This window comes from Thunnus thynnus, chromosome 21 (assembly GCF_963924715.1).
Source record: "Thunnus thynnus chromosome 21, fThuThy2.1, whole genome shotgun sequence".
In the NCBI taxonomy this organism is placed as follows: Eukaryota; Metazoa; Chordata; class Actinopteri; order Scombriformes; family Scombridae; genus Thunnus; species Thunnus thynnus.
Window position 1 is genome coordinate 20,078,240 of NC_089537.1, and position 22,012 is coordinate 20,100,251.

The window sequence follows — 22,012 nt, forward strand, 5'->3', positions numbered from 1 at the left end:
CGTTTACTTATACTACAAAACATCTCTTTCTTGAATGGACCCCGGTGACGTATCTCCTCTGTGTGCAGTCGACAAGAAACAAGCAGAAGTGTTTCGCGTTCCGCACTAATATTAACCTGCCTGTTGTTACGCACAGTGTCAGAAAGTGTTCTTCACTTAATTTAGGCACAAATGTACCAGACACTCAAACAACAGTGAGCTGACTTGACTGAATATCAGTGTTGAGTGTGTAACGTAGCGTTAAAAAGCGGCCAGAAGAAGTTCACCGTAGTTGGGCCGAGTGTCGGCTCCGCCCCGGGCTCCTCAGCTGCTCTTGTCAAATAACGTTATATGTTAACGCTGCATATACGACCAGAGGCAGACATTGTTTATATTTTGAACAGCTAAACAGGTAAATAACTGTGAGTATTCTTTAAACTACTACAAAAAGATGATGAAATGTGTGCATGGGTAGACTGTATCGGTGCAGACATCACCACACCCACCCATCTCTCACCGCATAAACGTAATTAACCGTAAGCTAAAATTGACGTTAGCTAACAAGACGGTAATATATTACATGCTGTGACCTGTGCGTGTTAAACTATGTAACATTGATTCATCAATCATTTTCATTAAATTGTTGTAGCTTTATACCTAAAACACGTGCTCAATATACTGTTTTTTCTGTTAATTGTGTATTTTGTACTGTTCTGTAATATAAATTAAGGCAAACGGTAGATTAACGGTAACTAACGGTCACTGTATTCCCAAAAATTCTTGATTGCAACCAACTCCCAGATTTACTGTCAGGGCGGGTTTTTTTTCAACTAATATTAGACGGGACTGTACATTAACTATATCTTTAATCTGAGATACACTAACATTAATATTCAGCGGTGGAAGAAGTATTTAATTACTTTTGTAAAAGGTGCAGTGCCGCAATACAAAAATCACATGTCAAGTCCTACATTCAAAATGTTACTTGACTAACATTAAAGGTACAGAAGTAAAAACAACAAAAGCTACTTAAGGTCAAATTAACCATTTGCTGAGGCCCCTGTCAGTAAAGAACAAAAGAAAATCTCTGACATGTAGTGGGGTAGAAGTATAAAGTAGCAGAAAATGGATATACAGTATTTAAACTGCAAGTACCTTAAAGTTGTACTGAAATACAGCACTTGAGTAAATGTGTTACCTTGTGCTTTTTAGCATGTTGTTTTTTTATGATCCTTTTAACTTATGTAAAATGTCTCTGAGTACCCTGAAAAGTGCTCTATAAATAAAATGTGTTATTATTATCTTAGCACAACAAGCTACCATGGCCTCATTTGGGGCTTCAGCACCAGCAGCCACCCATATGGCCACCAAAGTGGAGCTGACCATCTCCTGTGACAACCTCCTGGACATGGACGTCTTCTCTAAGTCAGACCCTCTGTGTGCCTTGTACATCAACACTTCAGGCTCCCATTGGTATGAGGTCTGTATTGTACCTGTGTGCACAGAAGCTGAGGATGTTCCCTGTTATATATTTCCACATACTGCATGTGTTAGATTTCTGATTCAGCTTGAGTCATCTGACATTATCTTACATCAGCTCTTTCTTTCTGAACCAGTTTGGGCGCACGGAGATGATCCTGAACAACTTGAATCCAAAGTTCGCCAAGAAGTTTGTCCTCGACTATTATTTCGAGATGGTGCAGAGGCTGAAGTTTTGCGTTTATGACATTGACAACGACACCTATGATCTGGCTGATGATGATTTTCTGGGAGAGCTTCAATGTACTCTGGGTCAGGTGAGCTGCACCTTCTGCAGTTTTAAGGAAAAACATTGATAATGTCTCCTAATCTTTTCATTGTTCTGTGACAGTGTCAGTGTTTTGTATCCAGATTGTTTCTAACAGGCAGATGACTCGACCTTTGATGTTGACGAATGGGAGGCCTGCAGGTCGTGGGACCATCACAGTGAGTGGGCAGGAATTTATCTTGAGATGTGATCATAGCAAATTGCAAGGCACTTAATATTTGTTAAAGGATAGCACTCTATTGTATTAGCCAGATAGCCATAAAATACCACCATCTTAATAGAATTAGACGTACTGTATAATAGGGCTGCTCCATTATGGTAAAAATAATAATCATGATTATTTTGGTCAATATTGAGATCACAATTATTTAACACGATTACTCGTTGACTCTCATTTTTGACGATTGCCAATGCCAATTTTCCACTTGGCTATCACATGCAATCATAGATTGTACTAATGATCAAGAAAGACAATATATGAGGGAAGAACTTAGGAAGACTGGAGTTCAGGAGTTCAGCAGTAAAACTTTAATGAACTTGCCAAGTGGGTGGAGCAGTAGTTTTCTTTGAGTTTATTACACAGACAGGAGTAATGCGTAGGATTTAATCTTTGGCCCGCAGTCCGAAGCAGAGGGTGGCAGTAATGTACCTAATACGCTAGTTGCCAACCGCTGTTATAAACCACAAAGAAGAAGAAGAAAAAGTTTTTACCAAATAGAGTGGTACATCCTGTCAGCTGAGGTATTTTCTATCTGTGCAGTCAAACACAGCAGCTCCTCCGCGGACATGAATGAAGTACTTCATGATATGAGATGAAACGGTGATACCCAGTACCTGCAGAAAGCTTTTGTTTAAGAAACAGCAAAAAGTCATATTCAACAAAATGCAATGTAAACGACAGCCTGTAATCATACAACAGAATAAGAAGATGTAAAAACACTAGAAATAATTATATTATCATATTAAAAGTAGGCTACAGCTGAAAATACATGTAGGAATTATTATATATGACTTATGTACAGAGAGAATCTTTTGCTATTTAGTTGGATGATGAAGAAACCATTCTGAATATGTCACTTAAAAAAAGAAACTTAAACGGGAAAATAAAACCAATGAATCAATATGTACAAACACTGTTGATTTCTTCCCGTGGAGCCAACATGCGAACTATTTTGGTTCAGTAAATTTCAGCTGTCAGTCAGCCTGGTGAAGGTTAGTCTGTGGACAAAGACTCTCAACGCCTGTTGGAGGCGTTTATGGAGGAGCGAAAGCGCACCGCTGTAAAGGAAAGAGGCTTGCTGGATTTATAACACAGGACAAAACAAGAGCATCATTAAGAAATGACAATAATATACAATCATCGTTTTATCTCGATTATCTTGTTTTCACAATCGTTAGAAGCCAAAATCATAATCGAAAATAAAATTTGTTTAATCTCACAGCCCTACTCTGTCTAACTGCATTTAGTGTTGGCAATACTGACCTTTGATTGTGTTTGCTTCTGTTTCTTTAGTATGTGATTTTAAAAGATCATGGCTGGGTTAGAAATCATGCATTATGCCATTTAGTGATGTTCATTTACAAGATTTCTGTGTTTTAGAAGACAGTGTGCCATATTGTCAAAAGCACAAAATTGCACAAAGCAGCTTTTAAGTGTTGATTTCCTTTTTTTTTTTATAGATCTCTGCTGAAGAAATAACAGACACCAGAGTGGCAAACTTTGAGGTGTCAGCCCGCAAGCTGGACAAAAAGGTACTGTAGGTCATTTTAAATAGTCAGGACTAGGACACTGAGGTTATTTATTAATTCTACTGTCTATGATTCAAATATTAAATTCTTTATTGGATATGGTTGTTCAGTATTTGTGGTGGTCCGACCCTTTCCTGGAATTCTACAAGCAGACTGAAACTGGATGGCAGCTTGCTCACAGGACAGAGGTACATATTTATCAACAGCTCCCTCCTCTGCTAGAATAGGATTATTACAGACTTGTGACTCATATTAATCCGTTTTATGTAGGTGATATATAACAACCTAAACCCAACATGGAGACCCTTCCGCATCTCACTGCGAGCTCTCTGTGGAGGAGATGTGGAGAAACCTATAAAGGTAAGTTCTTGTTTATTATTTTATACCATTTTAAGTTTTTTATCTCTGTTAATATTCCCTGTAAAATGCAGCCTATTAACACGTTTCTTTAAACCCCACTAAGGTGTGAAAAAAGTAGATTTGTTTGCTCCCTCTTTTTACATTTACTTATGCTTATTATTATCAATATTTACTTATATTTTAACTTTTGTTGGCTTGATTGACCACGCTACTCTAACATACTAATGATTCATCTTCTATTTGCATTTTTTTTCCATTGTACAATGCTTCCACACTTAGAGCAGCGAGCTGCTTGTGACCCAGCTGGATAAGCAATATGTGACAGAGTGCATGGCATCCCCACACAAAGGTGTGCATCGTTGTTATCTTCTTTTTATTTACTTTAGTTACTGTCGTTGTATTTACTGTGTTTATAGTTTTTTTCTTATCCTTTATTTACCCAGGTAAAAGTCTGATTGAGATTAAAATCACTTTTTCAAGTGTAACCTGACTAAGAGAGCAGCATATACATTGATTCCTGAGAGTGTGATTGGTTATTTGTGCATGTGAGGTGTGATTGTTGAGGGTTTGACTGATACTGCACACTTAGGATATGATGAAGTGTCCTCGCTTACCACAAACAGTGAATATGTTTTAATTATGTTTATATCATATCCATTTCATTGTGATATAGTGAGATCTTCTCACAGCAACCAAAAAAGACTAAGACTGCTATGTAAATGTCCTTTCAAAGATTCTTACACCCTGATAAAACCAAATTCCTAGCACATACTTATTAATACTGTTTTTTAAAATCAAAATAGTAATATATGTAAATATTAATGCTTGCACACAGGCTTTAAAAACACTGTATCACATCAACTTTAATTTCTTCATCCTGTCTTGATATTTTGTTGACCATCTCTGAACTTATTGTGAGGTTGCCTTGACTTTGACTGGCTACAAGTAATCTCTCTGTTGGTCCTCAGGTTTACTGTTACGACCATCATCACAATGGCTCCCATGACCTTATTGGGAGTTTTGAAACCACACTTGCAGAAATGCAAACAGGGACACACATTTCTCCGGTGAGGCTTTGTGTGTCTTTTATTTCAATTCTCATATTCTGTTACACTGCTTATAATATAACTGGCATACATATGACTCATGTTCTCACTTGCAGGCTGAAATGAAGTGCATTAACCCAAAAAAGTTAAAGAAGAGAGGCTATCAGAACTCTGGGGTCATTCTCTTCAAGCGCTGCCAGGTACTGATTTAGAAATTAGGATGTTGAAGACACTGCCTGGATCTCTTCATCGTTCTGTTTATTTTCTCTCAGTGAATTGTTAGATCTTTTCAGTGATTTTTAGATCCTGCATTTTTAAAAGACAGCAAGGAATAACTTGTTGCTACATATATATTTATGTTACTGCTGATGTTAATGTAGTATTTAACCTTTCAGGTGGAGAAGGAGTTCACCTTCCTGGATTACATTATGGGTGGTTGTCAATTCAACTTCACTGTGAGTCTGGAAATGTCAAACACGACATGTTATTACTTTAATACTTTCATTTATATTCACATTCTCAAATCAACACAGCAAACATACTGACTGTCATAAATACAACACGAAATAAGTCAAATAAACTGTTTTATTTGATTCAGTTTCTTTAATGTACCTGAAATCGCTACTTCCAGGTAGCATGCCTCAAAATTCGGTAAATACTGTGTTATGAATCTCGCATTCGCATTCGGTCACTGAGCAGCTCCCTATGTCTTGATCCTTCTCCTCTCTCGGACCCGGGCTAGATTGCCATCGACTTCACAGGCTCCAACGGGGATCCTAAAAGCCCCCAGTCCCTCCACTACATCAACCCAGAGGGCTACAATGAATACCTGTCAGCCATCTGGGCAGTGGGTAATGTCATCCAGGACTATGACAGGTAAACTCTGCTCCATCTCACATTATCACACCACTTACAGTACTAAACCAATCATCTTTTTCCTTTTGTTTACTGTATGTGACAACTTTGTATGAAGCCAGTCAGATAAAAAGGCCATATGAATAAAGTTTGCTTGATTGCAGTGTTGATATTTAAGTGGATGTAATCTACTGACTGATGTGCTTTGGTTAATATATATTTATACCTACACTGTACATTTATTTTTTTCTGTTTTTCTGTGCAGCAACAAGAAGTTTCCTGTCTTTGGGTTTGGAGCTCAGTGTCCTCCCTCCTGGAATGTATGAAAAAAAAAAAAAACAGACAAACTTTCACATCCTAAAAATTGTTAAATAGACTTAGCATCAGACATTTCATGGTTGGGTCACGTTGTAGTGATTTGTTCCTGTGAGGATGATCCCTATTGACCTCTGTGATCCTGTGACATTTCAAAAGTTTTCACTTATGAAATATTTCAACATCGACTTCATGGATTTGCTTAAGACATTCAAGGTTCCCAGTACCATGAATGCTAATGACTTTGTTCCTCTATTGACAACATGAGGTTGATATTTGTGGTTTTAAGTGAAATGTCTCAACAGCTTTTGAACGGATTGTAATTAAATTTGGTACAGAATATAAACTTGACAGTGGTTCTCTGATTTGATGGCTCTCCACTGTGAAATTCAGAAACTGGTGTAAAATTGTTGGACTGAATTCTAAAGCGTTCATCTAATTATTTATTTTATGCTCACAGGTTTCCCATGAGTTTCCGATCAATTTTAATCCATCAAATCCTTTCTGTGACGGTAAGTTAACGCTTGTTATAACATTGTATTCGGGTATAAAAAGATGCATTTGCATTGGTGTTGCTCCTACTTATATATGTGTGTGTGTGTGTGTGTTGCAGGCATAGAGGGGGTGGTGAAGGCCTATCAAGAGTGTCTACCTCAGCTGAAGCTCTGGGGCCCCACCAACTTTTCTCCGATTATCAACCACGTAGCCTGCTTTGCCAGACAAGCTCTCTACCAGAATACGGCCACAGTAAGTAGCCAAAGAGAAAGTGCTTGAACACTCAGTGGTCAGTGTGAAATCTAAGGACACTCCAAAAAAAATGTGATAATGTTTAAGATGTGTCCCAATGGTTCAGTCACTAATGTTGTCTACAAGTCACATGACAAACCAAACAAACTGGAAAATAAAAAGATAATAGAAGGTAATATTTAAAGAAACTAGGAATAAGAAATTCTAAGATCGTATTGAAACAAACAAGGTGTTTGTACATTTTGTATCTTAACGCTGTTTTGTTTTCTTTCTTCATCTGCAGCAATACTACGTGCTGCTCATCATCACAGACGGAGTGATCACAGACATGGACCGGACCCGCACCGCAATCGTAGACGCCTCTCATCTGCCTATGTCTATCATCATAGTGGGTGTGGGCGGGGCAGACTTCAGCGCAATGGAGTTCCTCGACAGCGATGACAAATTGCTGCGTTCGCCCAGCGGTCATGTCGCCTCACGAGACATCGTCCAGTTTGTGCCCTTCAGAAATTTCCAAGTAAGCAGCAGCCCAGAATTGTATACTGCAGTAACATGATGTACATGAGGAGATTTTCATATTTCATAATCAGTTATTGTTCCTCAGTGGTTCACTGATTATTTCTTTTTCGTGTTTATTTAGCTGCTCCTCCTTGTTAATTGCTCTTCACATCGATTTAAGCTACAAACACACCACTCTGCCTTTCCTCTAGCCTTCTTTTTATTTAATTGATCAGCCTGAGTTGTCAGTAGCGCAGGCTCGGGTACACTGAAATATTAGTGAGCATGGTCCTAAACATGGCTAAGACTAGCTGTCATTCATGTACATTTCTCATTGCAGGGAAGCAGTATGGCCCTTGCCCAGAGCGTCCTGGCAGAGCTGCCTGATCAAGTGTCCTCCTTCTTCAATTCTTACAAGCTGAAACCCCCGAATCTAGTCAGTGTTTCTGGGCCATCCTGGACAGACCGAAGTGCCTCATATTTATAATCTGCTTCTCTTGCAACCTCAGTCTGTTTTTACTGCTTGGAAAGGTATGAATCATCGTGAAGCAAGGTTTTTACAGCTACTGCTGTTATATGAATGTGGGGTAAATAAAATAAATAAATTTAAGAAATGATGTCTTAAAATTGACTTGATATTGATGATAAGTTGATAAAAGAATGATTTCTGTGACCAAAGAAACATGATAGCATGTTGTGCATGATGATGCCAGGCAATCACCATAAAGTAATCACAGTTTTGTCTATGCACTAGAAATGTGACAGTAGGTATGTTGGTATGGCTTTGTTGTTTAAATGTCATTATGTCTTGTATATTTCTTTTCTCTGTTGTACCTTCACACCTTTTTAATGTTGTAATCCATCTTTCTCAGGGAGAATTCTTACAATCTTACTCTGAGACAGCAGCACACATTACATGAGCTGGAGACATGATGTAATAGTGTGATTACAGCAACAATCATGGATGTTGATGTTTTTCTTTCTAAGTCTGTACTACACTGAAATAACAGGTGTTTATACTATTGGATTTCTAACCATCCTTCCACTTTGTACCATCCAACATGCTTATTTTTACACTCTGTTACTCCCAAACTTCAGTACAACATAACTGAAAAGATGCTTTCTTATCATCAGTGTGTTACCTTTGTTAGCCAAATATAATAATATATTAATATAATAATACTAACAATTATTATTAGTATATATGATTGATATTAATATCAAACATATATGTAGTGTGCTGGTTTTTCACTCACACCAGAATAAGAAATCATTGTTTTAGTCAAGGCTGATCTGTGTGAATGCTTGTGACTAATAAAAATACATTCACATGATGTCGGTGATTCATTTCCGCCCCCACTGGACATAAATAAATAACCCTTTGGATTCACTGAATGACTTTCTCAAGTATACACAAAGTCTATCAACATTGTAATTATTTAGCCAAATACAATCAAAGATATTGGTTCATATTTCTGTATGTTTTTGACAATCACAAACACAATTTGCGTTTATTTCGTTTTTTATTTTACTAGTTTTAGTACAATTTGTGCTTTGATGTCCCACCTCGGCAAACCCATACATACTGTTGGTGCACTACTTGGGCAGGCCGGCGGGTGTCCCTGTACATGGAAATGAGCGCACAGGACACCGCCCACTACAGTCGTTACCGCTGCAGATCAGCAGACACACGCAAACGTCATCTTCTCAATAAGGTAGGGCTTGATAAATGACACCGAAAACATTTTGTTACTATGTCGTTTCCGCTATCAAAATTAATATAAACCTGCAAGCTGGGTCTTACAAGTTATTGGGAATTAACGGGACTAACGTTACAGTTAGCTATCTTTACTCTTTTCTTTCTCGTATTGTGTGGCCGAGCTGAACGAAAATAAGCGTTAACTCGATTCAGTTAACGTCAATTAAGTTAACTTTCGCTCCTCTGTGAAATACACACCACGCTTTATCTAACAGGTATGTGAAAAGCAAAAGACGTAACTAATGTGTCTGTCTTTTGCGGGACTCCGTTCGTTAGCTTCAGTTACGCCTTGTAATTACCGTTAACGTAACTTGCGTCACGTTAAACTAACGTCCACGCTACTCCGTAAATTTGACAAATCCTAAAAAAACAAGGCTGAATGATTCGCCTTAACAGTTGATAGCTACTGTTATATAACAACATTTAATACGTTTCCTAGGTTTTCATGAACTTGTCGGCTGCATTAAACACGGGCGTCAGCTAACATTAAAGCCCCGTTTGAGAATTTCAGTTTGGGGTTGGAGCTGCAAGACGTCCCGTAATCTCTCAGCACTTCAGGGCTCCGCGCTAGCAGCACCCCAACTGAGATATCCTAGGTTTTATTGAAACAAATGGCTGCTAAGTGGCTCAAGTGTTGGTCGAATTTACAAAAAGACCGCAACGAATCATAACATATTTTTTATAAGTTGTGTTTGACCCGCTGTGCATTTATATCAGTAATCAAATTTTTGAATGCAGATTGGAGTGTTTGCTTGGTCCTCTTCAAAGGATACACGTATCCTGGTGTTACACAGTATTTCGTGGCCCATCTGATTCTGTGACCTGCAGTGTTGGAAGTGTATCCTGTAGCTACTTAAGTAAAATGATCTCATGCATTAAATAAATTAAATAAAGTACATCACTAATACTGATAAGTCAATGCATAAGCGGCATTTTTAATGTATCAGTCACAGCCCGATTTTCTGTAAAATTAGTACATTTACTTAAGTTACTTAGTACTTGCTTTAGTAAATTTAGCTGGTAATACCTCTACATTTTTACTTAAGTGTGATTTTAAATGCAGGATTTTTACATGTAATGAAGTCTTTTTACACTGTGGTATTGATAGGCTGCTGTTACTACAGTAAAGTATCTTAGTACTTCTTCCAACACTGTAGGTCACAGAATCTGATGGGTCACCAAATATGATATAACACCGGTGTGTCAACAAGCAACATGAATTAGTTGTCAGTTAGCTATTGACACATCTTGTGGGAAATTCTGGACTTCAAAATAGTTTAATGATAAACAATTTAAATGGGGATGATGGAGTAAGTGTTAGACAAGGGTGCATATGGCTGAAGCCCTCTGCAAAAGTCACTTACTAGCTCAGTCATAACTGTTTTTTTTTTTTTTTTTTTAAAGCTGTGTATCTGTGTTTATGTTTGTTAGGTTTTGTGTGTGAGTGTGTGACCTCTGGGCAATAATGGCGGCGAGTGGAGTTCCAGGGTCAAGAGCCACTGAATGTGTGACCAAAGTGGCGCTGAGCATTTCCTGTGACAACCTGCTGGACATGGATACTTTCTCAAAGTCTGACCCTCTATGTGTGCTTCACATGCACAGCTCAGGGTCCAGCTGGTGGGAGGTCAGTTAGTCATAAAGTTGCTCTGCTACAAACACTGCAAGCTGTTTAGTGAAACATTTATTTATTATCACTAACTCACTCACTGGAGAAGATATTTTAGTATGTTATAATTTTAGCATATACATAATAAATGATCCGGTGCAGGGAGATTCACTTTTTGTCTACTCACTCTAATATTAGTCAAAACACCAGAGATCACTACTGAGTTCTCATTTGTGTTAGCATTTATGAAGTCAGATAACTCATTTGTGTTTTTTGTCACCTTTGAAATGACCATATCTGCTGTGACTAACAGTGTTTGGTCGAGACTATGTACAAAAATCCTCAAGTCTGAAACATGTATCTGTGTTAGGTTGGCCGGACAGAGAAAATCAAGAATTGCCTTAATCCCAGGTTTTCCAAGACTTTTGTCATTGACTACTACTTTGAGATGGTGCAGAAGCTGAAGTTTGAAGTGTATGACATTGACAGTGACAACCACAATCTGGAAGATGCTGACTTCCTGGGAGAACTGGAGTGTACACTGGGACAGGTTAGTCCTCTTTGCATACCACAACAGGTCATGCATCATCACAAATGCTTATGCATAATGCTTCTTTTTTTTTTTCTGTCCAGATTGTGTCCTCAAGGAAACTAACGAGACCCCTTGTCATGAAGGACAAGAGGCCTGCAGGAAAAGGAACCATTACCGTGAGTTGTTTTCATTTAGATTGATATTTGGAGCATGATTCTGATTGTGTTCCTCTGTGTATTTGCAGATGTTTGAGTTAACACAATGCTGTTTTATGTTTTGTAGATATGTGCTGAAGAGAGAACAGACAACAGGGTGGTGGAGTTTGAAGTGGCAGGAAGAAAACTGGATAAAAAGGTAGTGATTACTACATCAACATTCTGTTAAGGTTTTCAGAAATATGTTAATATTTACCTCTTGAGTTAAACATGCAGAACTTTTAGTGTTCTTCTTTGCCAGTGGAGATTAGTTTTTATAAAAAGAAAAAAAAATCTCTAAAACATCAGTTTCACTATAACAACTACTTGTTGGGGTCACAGCGGCTACAACAACACAATAACATGTAGAGACTGCTAGAGCTGTGCTCGGTCAACTTGGCTTCCTTCTCTCGTACAAGTTTGTGATGACGGTGGAGATTGTTGAGATTGAAGACAACAATAATCAAGAGCTAAGAAAGGCTCAGTTATCGTCTCCTTTTTCAGTAACGTAAATCTAACAAAGCAGTTTCCACTGCGAACCTTCTTGTTGAATTGAAAGATTGTAAACACGACAATGGCAGTGTGGTAGACTCCTCTTCAGTTGAAATTCAAGTTACCTGGATTTAACTCTAGTTTTATGAGTTAATGAGAGAATGTAAACACAGTTTCAATGGGGAATATACTGTAAAGCATGACATGGACTAGTCATGCATGACACGTCCGTCTAACACTGTGGGTGGTGCTTACAATGGCTGAAATCCGACTCTGAGCTATGAATCAAAACCTACATCACTGGGAAACCTTGATGCACCCAAACGATTGTTCTACCTGACATCTCCAGCTCTGGTTTCTCATTTGTGTTAATTATTACTTGGGCCTAGCTGACCAGCATGTCTAAGCAATCAGAGAACAGTTATCCCACTGCAAAAGCTTTCCATGTGGAAGTTGTACTCTAGATTTTAAACTCTGCACATGCCAAGATGTAACCTAATTGGAGGCTAATTTGACAGTAATTTATTTGTTTCAGCTGCATAATATTTTCTTATTAATTTCCAGGACTTTTTTGGCAAGTCTGACCCTTTCTTGGAATTCCACAAGCAGACAGCAACTGGATGGCAGCTGGCTCACAGGACAGAGGTACACATACACACTCTCTGTGCAATGCTTTCTGGTCCAAGTATTCTTGGAAAGTGCACAGGAAAGTAAAGTCATACTTTTACTGCACCTCAGTTCTCAAAGTGGTTGTTAATCTGTGTTGTTGTGCAGGTGGTGAAATACAACCTGAACCCAGTATGGAAACCATTCCGAATCCCACTGCAGGCACTCTGTGGAGGTGACGTGGAGAAATCTATAAAGGTACGTTTTACAGACACACTCACTCTCACAGTCTCTCTCTCTCTGTGTAGGACATTAGAGCTGAGAAACCACTAACCTTTTTCTATTTTTTGTTTTAAATTGAATGCATCTCAATAGACTCATACAGTACTCACTGCAAATATCATGTGACAATATTGACAGAACAAACCTGTCTTCCACATCTTACAGACTGTATTTCCTCATATGCAGAGTTGTTATTGGTAGGAACGTTTTGAGTATCATAGAATTCACCAGTCATTAGCCTACTAAAAACATATAACCTAATAATTATTGTTGTGATGAATCTTTATAAAAAACACTCATTTTAATTGTAATTACTGATTGAATTTGAATTCTTCCAAGTTGTTTTCTCTTTGGTGCGGAACTGAGATTATATGAATAAGCCTGTGAGTTTTGGTAAAACCAGTCATCAGGAAATGCTACAAATGGGATAATTTCAAAGAGAAGTCCAAATGTATTTTAAAGCTTATTTCATACATTTATTATGTTTGATGTTTTTTCAGCCTAGCTGTACTGGAAGTCCATCTGTTCACTTTTTATTGAACATCATCAAACCCAAAAATGCGTTTTTGATAACTGAAGCATTTTTATTTGGTCAAGTAAAATCACAGTTGGGCCGCAAACAGACCAAATCCAGCAATGCATGAAAAACACATGTTTACACCGCGGGACTGGCGACCACATAGGGCACAGCAAAAAACTGCAGCAGTTGTCTGGCAAAAAATTGAACCGGAATCAACTTTTGTCGGCATACAGCCCAACATCACGCTGTGTAGGCCAATCACATGTATGCAACCACACATTCCTGGTGGATTACTTTGCAACGTGAACGCTGTATTTGGCTGTTTACCTTGTGATCATTGTGACAATGATAAAACAGCTGCCGTCGTGATAACTTTCCAGAGTTGTAAAACCGCTGTGCAGTGTTTTGGCCTCTGATTAATCCTAGAATGCATCAATCTGTAGCTCCAACTCAACTTCCTGGATCGTATTTCATTGCCTCACCTGTACTTCAAACGACACGCCCCCTACACCGCAGACCCCTGCACTGTAGTGCTGGACTGCTGGATTTGGTCTGAACGCGGCCTTAGACTGCATGTGGTTTATTCATTGCCTCTTGTGCATAAATAAGGGTCCGATAATCTCGGCACAAAATAAGGAAATGTGTGTTAGCATTAGTTTACGTATGTTGTTTTTTTTGTTTCCATCCTCTAACCCTGTTAAAGCACACTTGTCAGGAAGAGATGCTTTCCAGTCAACACTGCAAGTGAGTTTACTGTCCCCACCATGTGTGCTCCTCACCTGAAGGATGCAGTGTCTCTAACAGGACGGGCCAAAGTCCTAGACGCATCTACATCTGTCATTAAAGAATACATCAGATTTGGGCCATTGGTCAACTTGTCTATTTAAATGACGAGAGCGCAATCACAACAGCCATCCTGCGTCCCTGGTAGATTCTTTGGCTTCAGTGCTTCATGTCCGTCGGACGCGAGCATTAATTCTAATTTAACAAGGACGAAATGAAAACTTGAAGTATATGTAAATCTAGATGATCAGTGGTGTTAAAGAAAGGCAGATATCTATGTGTCAGTGAATAAATATACACAAAACCCTGTACAATACAACCAAAATGCATTTCTGACAAGCTAGTTTACTGGTTTACAGAGAGCCAACAAACTACCAGGGACTCAGTGATGACTTGAACTTGTATAGTACGTTGTCATAGATGTAGATGTAGACTTTTTCCATTTAGATGGATCACTATCAGTTATCCATTAGCTTTGTTAGCTACTCAGCCTGTAGACTGACTGTAGCATCATACAGTTTGTCTAATCTGTACTGGTTGCTTCATACTGTGTCCCGACCTGTTTGTCTGTCCCTGATTTCAACACTGAAGATACTCAGAATCTGCACACAGGATGTGAAGCTTCAGTGTGCATGTTCTGAGGAGGTACTCTGTGTTTAAGGAAGTAGTGGGACCTTGCCTTCCTTTTTGTCAATTACAAGGCTTGTGTGTGTTTCCTTTTAGATTTTTCAACTTCAGGGTGTTGCCTTACATTCGAAGCTTCAGCCCCATAGCATGCTTTTGTCTCATCTACTTGGATTTTGCACACACAGATGATAATTTGTCCGTTGAATATAACTAGGGTTTTTTTAATTTTATTTTCTTGCTCATTCAATGTCAGAGAGTTGACTGGCGTTGTCTTGTTTCCTCTAACTCTGTGTTTCCAGATAGACTGTTACGACTACAACAGCAGTGGATCTCACAACTTTATTGGAAGCTTTCAGACCACACTCAGCCAAATCCAGCAGGCATCACAAACATATGCGGTGAGTTCTCTCTTTGTGTCAGTTTTGTGTAAACATAGAAAAATAGAACATGGGATGAAATACAAATAAAAAGGTTCTCCTCTCAGCTTTTTTCCCTCTTAACAGCCCTTTTATGGACAATGATCTGCATTTTTACTCAAATATTTATTCTTTATATTTTTTGGTTTATTTATCATCCTTTCAGGCTGAGTTTGAATGCATCAACAGTAAGAAGCAACAGAAGAAGAAAGGATACAAAAACTCTGGTGTTATCATAATAAAAAAATGCAAGGTACTGTGGTATTATATTCGTTTTTCTTTCTGAGCTAATGGTGTTTTTAGTGTAGTATATGTGTATCCCTTATGAAGTCAACTAGAAGATGGAGAGCTGTTCAGATGATTTAAATACTACACCTGTGCTTTTTCAAACTACCTGTAGATCTATAAAATATGTTTTGCTGCATGATGTTATGTCTAAGAAAACAAAGGTAAATGGACAAACACTATGTGCAGTATGTGTGTATTTATTTTTTCCTGTCACCAATATTTATCTGCAGACGGTGAAGGAGTATACTTTTCTGGATTACATAATTGGTGGCTGTCAGATTAACTTCACTGTGAGTACAGGGTTTGTGTACCAACACATTTTTTAATGAATCTTTATACGGAATATTTCTGAGATTTCTGGACATTTAATTTAATTTTTAAATTACAGTGTTCAGGTTGTCAAAGCATTATCTGATTATATATTCTCTGTATTTATCTGTCTCCCCTCGGGCCAGATTGCCATTGACTTCACAGGCTCCAACGGGGATCCCAGGTTCCCCCAGTCCCTCCACTACATCAACCCTCATGGCTATAATGAATACCTGTCAGCTATCTGGGCTGTGGGCAGTGTGATCCAGGACTATGACAGGTAAGTAGATTGTTTTCTGTGAAGTGTTATGATGGAAATGTGAGTAGCAGAAACAAAAACAAAGCTGTTCTACTTTTCTTTCTATAACTGATTAGTCATACAGAGCAATTAGAAATATTTCAGGTAAATTGGAGTTTATAGCAAAAATGTTTCAACAACAAAAACAGATTTTTGTGTCTTTGTGGAGACACTGACAGTTCAGCAGTCATACAGGGAGAAATCCATCATACAAAAAGCAGAGAAAGTAATTCCCACAATAGATTATAATGTAATACAATGTTATTTTGAAATAATGAACATGACTAGAATGTAATACAGTGTTAGTGTGAATAATGAACACACAGCTGCCATCTTATAATGTTTTCCCACTGCAGGAACTTTTTCAGGTAACTAAGAACCTTTTGAGGAACTCAGGGACTAAACCTACAGTAAATACAACGAACCACAGGATGACTGTGTCGTCGTTTCCTTGTTTCAAACACTGACATCATTTTATCACCATTTTTTAACAGAGGAACAGTTCCTTTGCTTCCGTAGTTCCTGGAACTTTTTGGTTAAAAAGGTTAATAGAAAGACCTACTCTGCCTTCATTTAAAAAAAAATTGGAAGTCAAACGTTAATTGCATTTTAGAAAAGAACAATCTGTAGAATCAGGAAATCAGGAATACATGGATCAAATATGATGCCCACAACTAAACAATATTGAGGAATTTATTCTCCGATGTGCAATAAGATCAGGACTCAACATTGAAAAGTTGTAACAGCTGTAATCAATTTAACGTCAATTTAACCAACCCAACAACTATGTTTGTTGTTTTTCTTCTTCTGTGTAGTGACAAGATGTTCCCTGTGTTTGGTTTCGGAGCCAAGATTCCTCCCACATGGCAGGTGATTGTTTTTTGTTCATCTGCTCGTTTTAGCTGGTGTTGGGCTGATTTAACTCGTATTCGGGATCCAGATGAATATTTTTTTGTGTTTGCAGGTCAGCCATGAGTTTCCCATCAACTTCAACCCATCGAATCCATTTTGTGAAGGTAACGACAGGCTGAAGCTAACGTGTGTGTTCAGATCAGGGCGTGTGTGTGTGTACGGTTGAGACTAAACATGCCATTTAGGCCTTATACGCTCTCTCTCTTTTATCAGGTGCTGTAGGGCACACATGCCGTCCCTGAGTTTAGATCCAGAAATAGATTTTAATACCTCTGGTCATTAGATTGATAGTCGGAAAAAAAAACAAGTATTGTGAGCATGTAACCTTTGGATCTCGTAGCTCTTTATGAGTCAGACATAATGTTTGTTTCAACATTTCAAGAGCAATCTGAATTTCTTGTCAGTTTATCTTTCTCCCATAAATGAATCACCATTGGTAGTTTCCCATTGTTGCAGAAAGTTTGCAAAGATACAAACTGTGTTGAATGTATAAAATGATACTCAACATTGATTTTGTTCTGTTCACCTGTTTGTGTATTTGTGGTGTTGTTAGGTATAGAGGGTGTGGTCACCGCCTACCAGCAGTGTCTGCCTCAGGTGAAGCTTTACGGTCCCACAAACTTTTCCCCGATCATCAACCACGTAGCTCACTTTGGCAGGCAAGCCCTACAGCAGCAGACTGCCAATGTGAGTCACTGGAAGTCTAAAATCAAAACAGCTTCTGTGCGCAAATGTTTGTTAGTGAAGTTCTTGTTTGGCAGGAGCCACATAACGTTGCTCTGTTTTAACAGTCAGCGGAGATAAAATAACACTTTACTCTGTTTCTTGTGTTGTTTTGCTGTCAATGTTTCACAGCAATACTTCGTTCTGCTCATCATCACCGACGGAGTGATCACAGACATGGATGAGACACGCAGCGCCATCGTCAACGCCTCTCGTCTGCCCATGTCCATCATCATCGTGGGAGTCGGGGGGGCAGACTTCGATGCCATGGAGTTCCTGGATGGAGACGATGGAAATTTGCGCTCGGCTACAGGAGAGGCCGCCATGCGAGACATCGTGCAGTTTGTGCCATTCAGGCAGTTCCAAAATGTAAGTTGTATTGTAAAGCAAAGTCTCTGTGGCCACAGAATGCTTAAGCTTCTGTGTGATTTTGCTTCTCAGTCCTTTAATAATGCATACATGTGAATGTCTGCACGTCTTATTTCAGGCAAGCACTGCAGCCCTTGCCCAAAGCGTACTGGCAGAGTTGCCTGACCAAGTGGCCTCCTTCTTCAATTTATTTGACCTGAAGCCCCCCAGCGAAGTCAGCCCTTCTTAGAAATGTAGGAGAACCCCCACTGAACCCATCCCCCCCACCTTCCTCCCTGCATATGATGCAAAGTAGGGATGCACTGATCCGACTTTTTCAGTCCCTATACCTGCACTTTGGGTCGATACCGAGTACCGATCCAATACCAGTGTTTAATTAATAAGCTGTATGCCTCACTGTGTGGAAGATACTAGGATCATTCTCTTATGTGTAAGGCAACATCAGACTCGACTTAAACATTGCTTTCTTAACTTTTTAAACATAGATATAAATTTACTGAATTGCTATTTATTAAAATAATGGTATCTGATGCCAGATTGGCCCAATGTCACCGATACCCGATCCAGCTATTTGAGCCGGTATTGGACCGATGTCCGATATCAGTATCTGTATCGGTGCATCTCTAATGCAAAGCTGCATGAATTAGTATAGAGGTGTAAATACACCACTGTAGAAGCTTCACTCTTCTGTTTGCTGCCCTGTTTTTTCCGGGTTTTTATATCCTACATCATTGGTTCACAGTATGTTGGACATTATGTCATCATGTATGTGTGTGTGTGCGGACGTACTTTACCGAAAACACCACATTGGTACTGTAGAGACTCTGTACCACAGGTTTCCCCTGTAGACTAGATGATCTGAGAAGGTTACAGAGTCCTTGTCTGCAAAGATTTCCATTTTACGGATAAAAGAATTTATTGAAACTACTTTTATGTCCTTAATGCTCAAAGATCAGAATACATATTAGTACCATCCATATGATGTAGTAAAACAAGTCATGTTTTACTACATCTTTGTAATGTAGTACAGTCATTGGCCTCATTACCTCATAGTAGGTTATTGGTTTTACTGTAACATCTTATTGCAACATATTTAGCAGCTAATGTTCTCTTGCTTGTATGTTTGTGTTGCTACAAACACCAACAGCTAATCTCGGCTAAACTTATTATTAAAGGAATCAGGGAGCAGGGGACTTTATGCTGTAGTAATCTTTCAGGGTTTATTCTGCTGTACGTTTCTCCACATATTACTGCCAGTGATGTTAATTTAAAGCTGAAGTAATTGTTAAATCTACTGTGATATTTTTATCATTCCTCTAACTGTAGAAGTATCTGTATTATCCTTAGGCTAATTTTTTAGTAAGCCACATTCTGACCATAGATGTATTAACAGTTCTTGTACACTATATGATGGGACAGTAGGAGTGTTGTCACTGTCAGTGCTAAAAACATCACTCCGCCAGGTTTATCTGTGTGCTCCATGTAATAGTCTTAAACATGTGGCTCATCTGTACAACCCCCTGCTTCTTGTGATAAGCTGCTGCAGCTCCCCTGCCATCTCCCTTTAAATCTTGTTATTTTTGTCATGTATGTCACTCCCACTTTCTCCACCTCTTCTCTCTCTCTCTCTCTCTCTCTCTCTGTCTCTCTCTCAGGGTCCTCAAGAAATGCTTGCTCAGAATGTCTTGGCAGAAGTCCCAGGTCAGGTGACCGGCTTCTTCAATACCATGAAGTTGAGGCCGCCCCAAGCTGACACGCCTCCCCCTGACTTCTCAGCATCAGCACCACCCCCCCTCTGATGTATCCTGAGGACCAGCCTTCCTCCTCCATATGCACGGACACTCATTCTTATCTGGATTATAGGAGGCAATCTCATGTTTTAACTTCGAAATGATTTATTAGGAAAACTCTTCTATGTTCATATGAGCACGTCACGTTCAGTCTGCCAGTCTGGTAATGATTTGTAAATCCTTTGTTACAATTATAGCATAACTCCATAGTGCACAGATATGGTCAAACATCTCTTAACATTTGTTTACATTTGAAATGAACACAGATATTTAATATATTTGCCACTTATGTGACTCAAGTGCCAGAATAGTTTAGAATTTAAGTGATTTCTTATTTTATGAATCAGCGGTATGCATTATATGAGGAATTAACTGATATTAGTGTGACTTCACTCAAGGCCTTTGGTTTTTGTGGAAAAATTTGAGGCAGCTAATAACAGCTATCTCATTAGTCTGTCAAATAGTCAATCAAAATGTCTACATGAAAGGGCTTAGTACTTACATGTTTCTACTGTTGTTGATCAGATCTTGTTTCCAGTAGTTTCATGTTTCAACGATCACTTCTCTTGTTTTTCACACATTCATGTTTCTCTTAGCCTGACTTCAGTCAAAGCTAAGGCTCGACCAAATACAATTCAGGTAAACTTCAGAAATGTTTATGTATGACAAGTTACTGGATTAAGTTCTTTGTTAAAATGAATACTTTTTTGTAGATTGTACACTACAAAAACTACTGCATTGCTGCTGTTTTGTACTTCAGTCAGTTTCTTTTTTACAATTCAATTCTTTCATGTTTCATGTGACATACTGCTTGGTGCTTTAATATCCGTGTTAAACAAGGAGAATCCCCAGAAGTGATTATTTATCATCAGTTATTGGCAAAATGCATGTTTACATTGATGTACATTAGAAGTTCACTGCCTCTTATCGTACTGACTGTTAATAATATTGCCTAATACATTTCACGAAGTGTATATGCGTATATTCATCAGATACAAGTTGTTTGCACTGTCATTGTTTCATTGCCTTATGTAGTATCCTTGTCTTCATTATACAGTTTTAGTTTGTATCAATATTTTATGTAAATATGACATGTAATGCTAAAATCAAGTTTAACCTACATAATACAGCTTCTACATCAATACTTTATGTAAAAGTATAATATAATTAGAAAGGTGTGTCTTAAGTTTGTGGGTTCTGCCTTCATGTTGTGACATTAGTGACCCAATTTTATGCATTGTTGAAATGTTTGTGTGGATCATAATAGTTAAATACAAACATTCAAGGATGTAAATTAAATATTGACTTTTATAGATTTTTTTTCACTTGACAAAATGAATACATTGTTCTTGCACGTTTAATACTCCTAATCTTATTTTATGTTTCCCATGGGAGGAATGAGGTATCTTTTTAAACCAGCCTGAGAGAGCTGTTGTGTCTGTATATTTCAAACACAATAAATACTGATTATTCCTTTCAAAATGAAATGTGTGATCCTTGCCTTGACACATCGTTGCGCTCCTTCAAGAGTTTCCTGTTTGTCTAGATTCTAATTGGAGATGAAAGTTTAATTGAGTATATTTGACATCATGGTTGTTCTGTGAGGAACTGCAACACATTTAATTCATACAATGTGACAAAAACTAACAGATATTATTATGAAATGGTCATATTAATTGTTTTTACATAACTTTAATATACAGGGAAGCAATTACACACCGACCAGGTGGGACCTTGGAAATAAAGGACGCTGAACCCTTATGAGTGTACACATTAAAGGGATAGTTTGCATATTTGAAGTGGGGTTGTATGAGCTACTTATCCATAGCCAGTCATAGTCATTTTCCAGGCCAAAAGTTGTGGGATTTAATTTTGTTGTCTGTAATTAAATTAATTTAAAGCTTGTGAATGGTCATGGAAATTATATCATGGGTCCTTGAAAAGTCATGGAAAAGTTTCGAAATTTTGTTAGTTTTGAACTTCTGTATTCCTACGCATCCCGCGGACTGCCACAGATCAGCTGTTTGGGTGGGTATACCATAGCATAGCATAGTCTATTAAACAGACCCCCTAACATTATAATGTTAGGGGGTCTGTTTAATAGACTATGCTATGTAGTTATGCCGTTGTGGGCTTTTTATTACTTATTT

General features: G+C 38.4%; 2 protein-coding genes across 7 annotated transcripts; both read left to right on the top strand.

The window, feature by feature from the left end:
- The first annotated feature begins 47 nt into the window (after positions 1 to 47).
- Positions 48 to 8,690, top strand: LOC137173210 (copine-3-like). Of its 4 annotated transcripts, none has more exons than XM_067577943.1 (16): positions 48 to 401; positions 1,287 to 1,459; positions 1,596 to 1,775; positions 1,870 to 1,944; positions 3,467 to 3,538; positions 3,646 to 3,723; positions 3,806 to 3,895; positions 4,864 to 4,962; positions 5,058 to 5,141; positions 5,337 to 5,396; positions 5,684 to 5,817; positions 6,062 to 6,116; positions 6,572 to 6,623; positions 6,725 to 6,858; positions 7,142 to 7,375; positions 7,697 to 8,690. In XM_067577943.1, the coding sequence occupies exons 2-16, from the start codon at positions 1,301 to 1,303 to the stop codon at positions 7,841 to 7,843; spliced, it is 1,653 nt and encodes a 550-aa protein (XP_067434044.1). In that variant the 5' UTR covers positions 48 to 401; positions 1,287 to 1,300; the 3' UTR covers positions 7,844 to 8,690. The 4 variants fall into 4 exon arrangements, with proteins under 4 accessions (XP_067434044.1, XP_067434043.1, XP_067434045.1 ...); XM_067577942.1 differs by having other exon boundaries at positions 49 to 391; XM_067577944.1 differs by lacking the exon at positions 48 to 401 and having other exon boundaries at positions 1,333 to 1,452.
- Positions 8,691 to 8,967: 277 nt separating this feature from the next.
- Positions 8,968 to 21,349, top strand: LOC137173064 (copine-3-like). 3 transcript variants are annotated; one of them, XM_067577757.1, is made up of 17 exons: positions 8,968 to 9,071; positions 10,547 to 10,739; positions 11,092 to 11,271; positions 11,355 to 11,429; positions 11,536 to 11,607; positions 12,504 to 12,584; positions 12,714 to 12,803; positions 15,057 to 15,155; positions 15,340 to 15,426; positions 15,692 to 15,751; positions 15,917 to 16,050; positions 16,884 to 16,938; positions 17,033 to 17,084; positions 17,534 to 17,667; positions 17,836 to 18,072; positions 18,191 to 18,305; positions 19,728 to 19,864. In XM_067577757.1, the coding sequence occupies exons 2-16, from the start codon at positions 10,581 to 10,583 to the stop codon at positions 18,299 to 18,301; spliced, it is 1,626 nt and encodes a 541-aa protein (XP_067433858.1). In that variant the 5' UTR covers positions 8,968 to 9,071; positions 10,547 to 10,580; the 3' UTR covers positions 18,302 to 18,305; positions 19,728 to 19,864. The 3 variants fall into 3 exon arrangements, with proteins under 3 accessions (XP_067433858.1, XP_067433856.1, XP_067433857.1); XM_067577755.1 differs by lacking the exon at positions 18,191 to 18,305 and having other exon boundaries at positions 19,728 to 21,349; XM_067577756.1 differs by lacking the exons at positions 8,968 to 9,071; positions 18,191 to 18,305 and adding an exon at positions 9,090 to 9,330 and having other exon boundaries at positions 19,728 to 21,349.
- Positions 21,350 to 22,012: the final 663 nt, after the last annotated feature.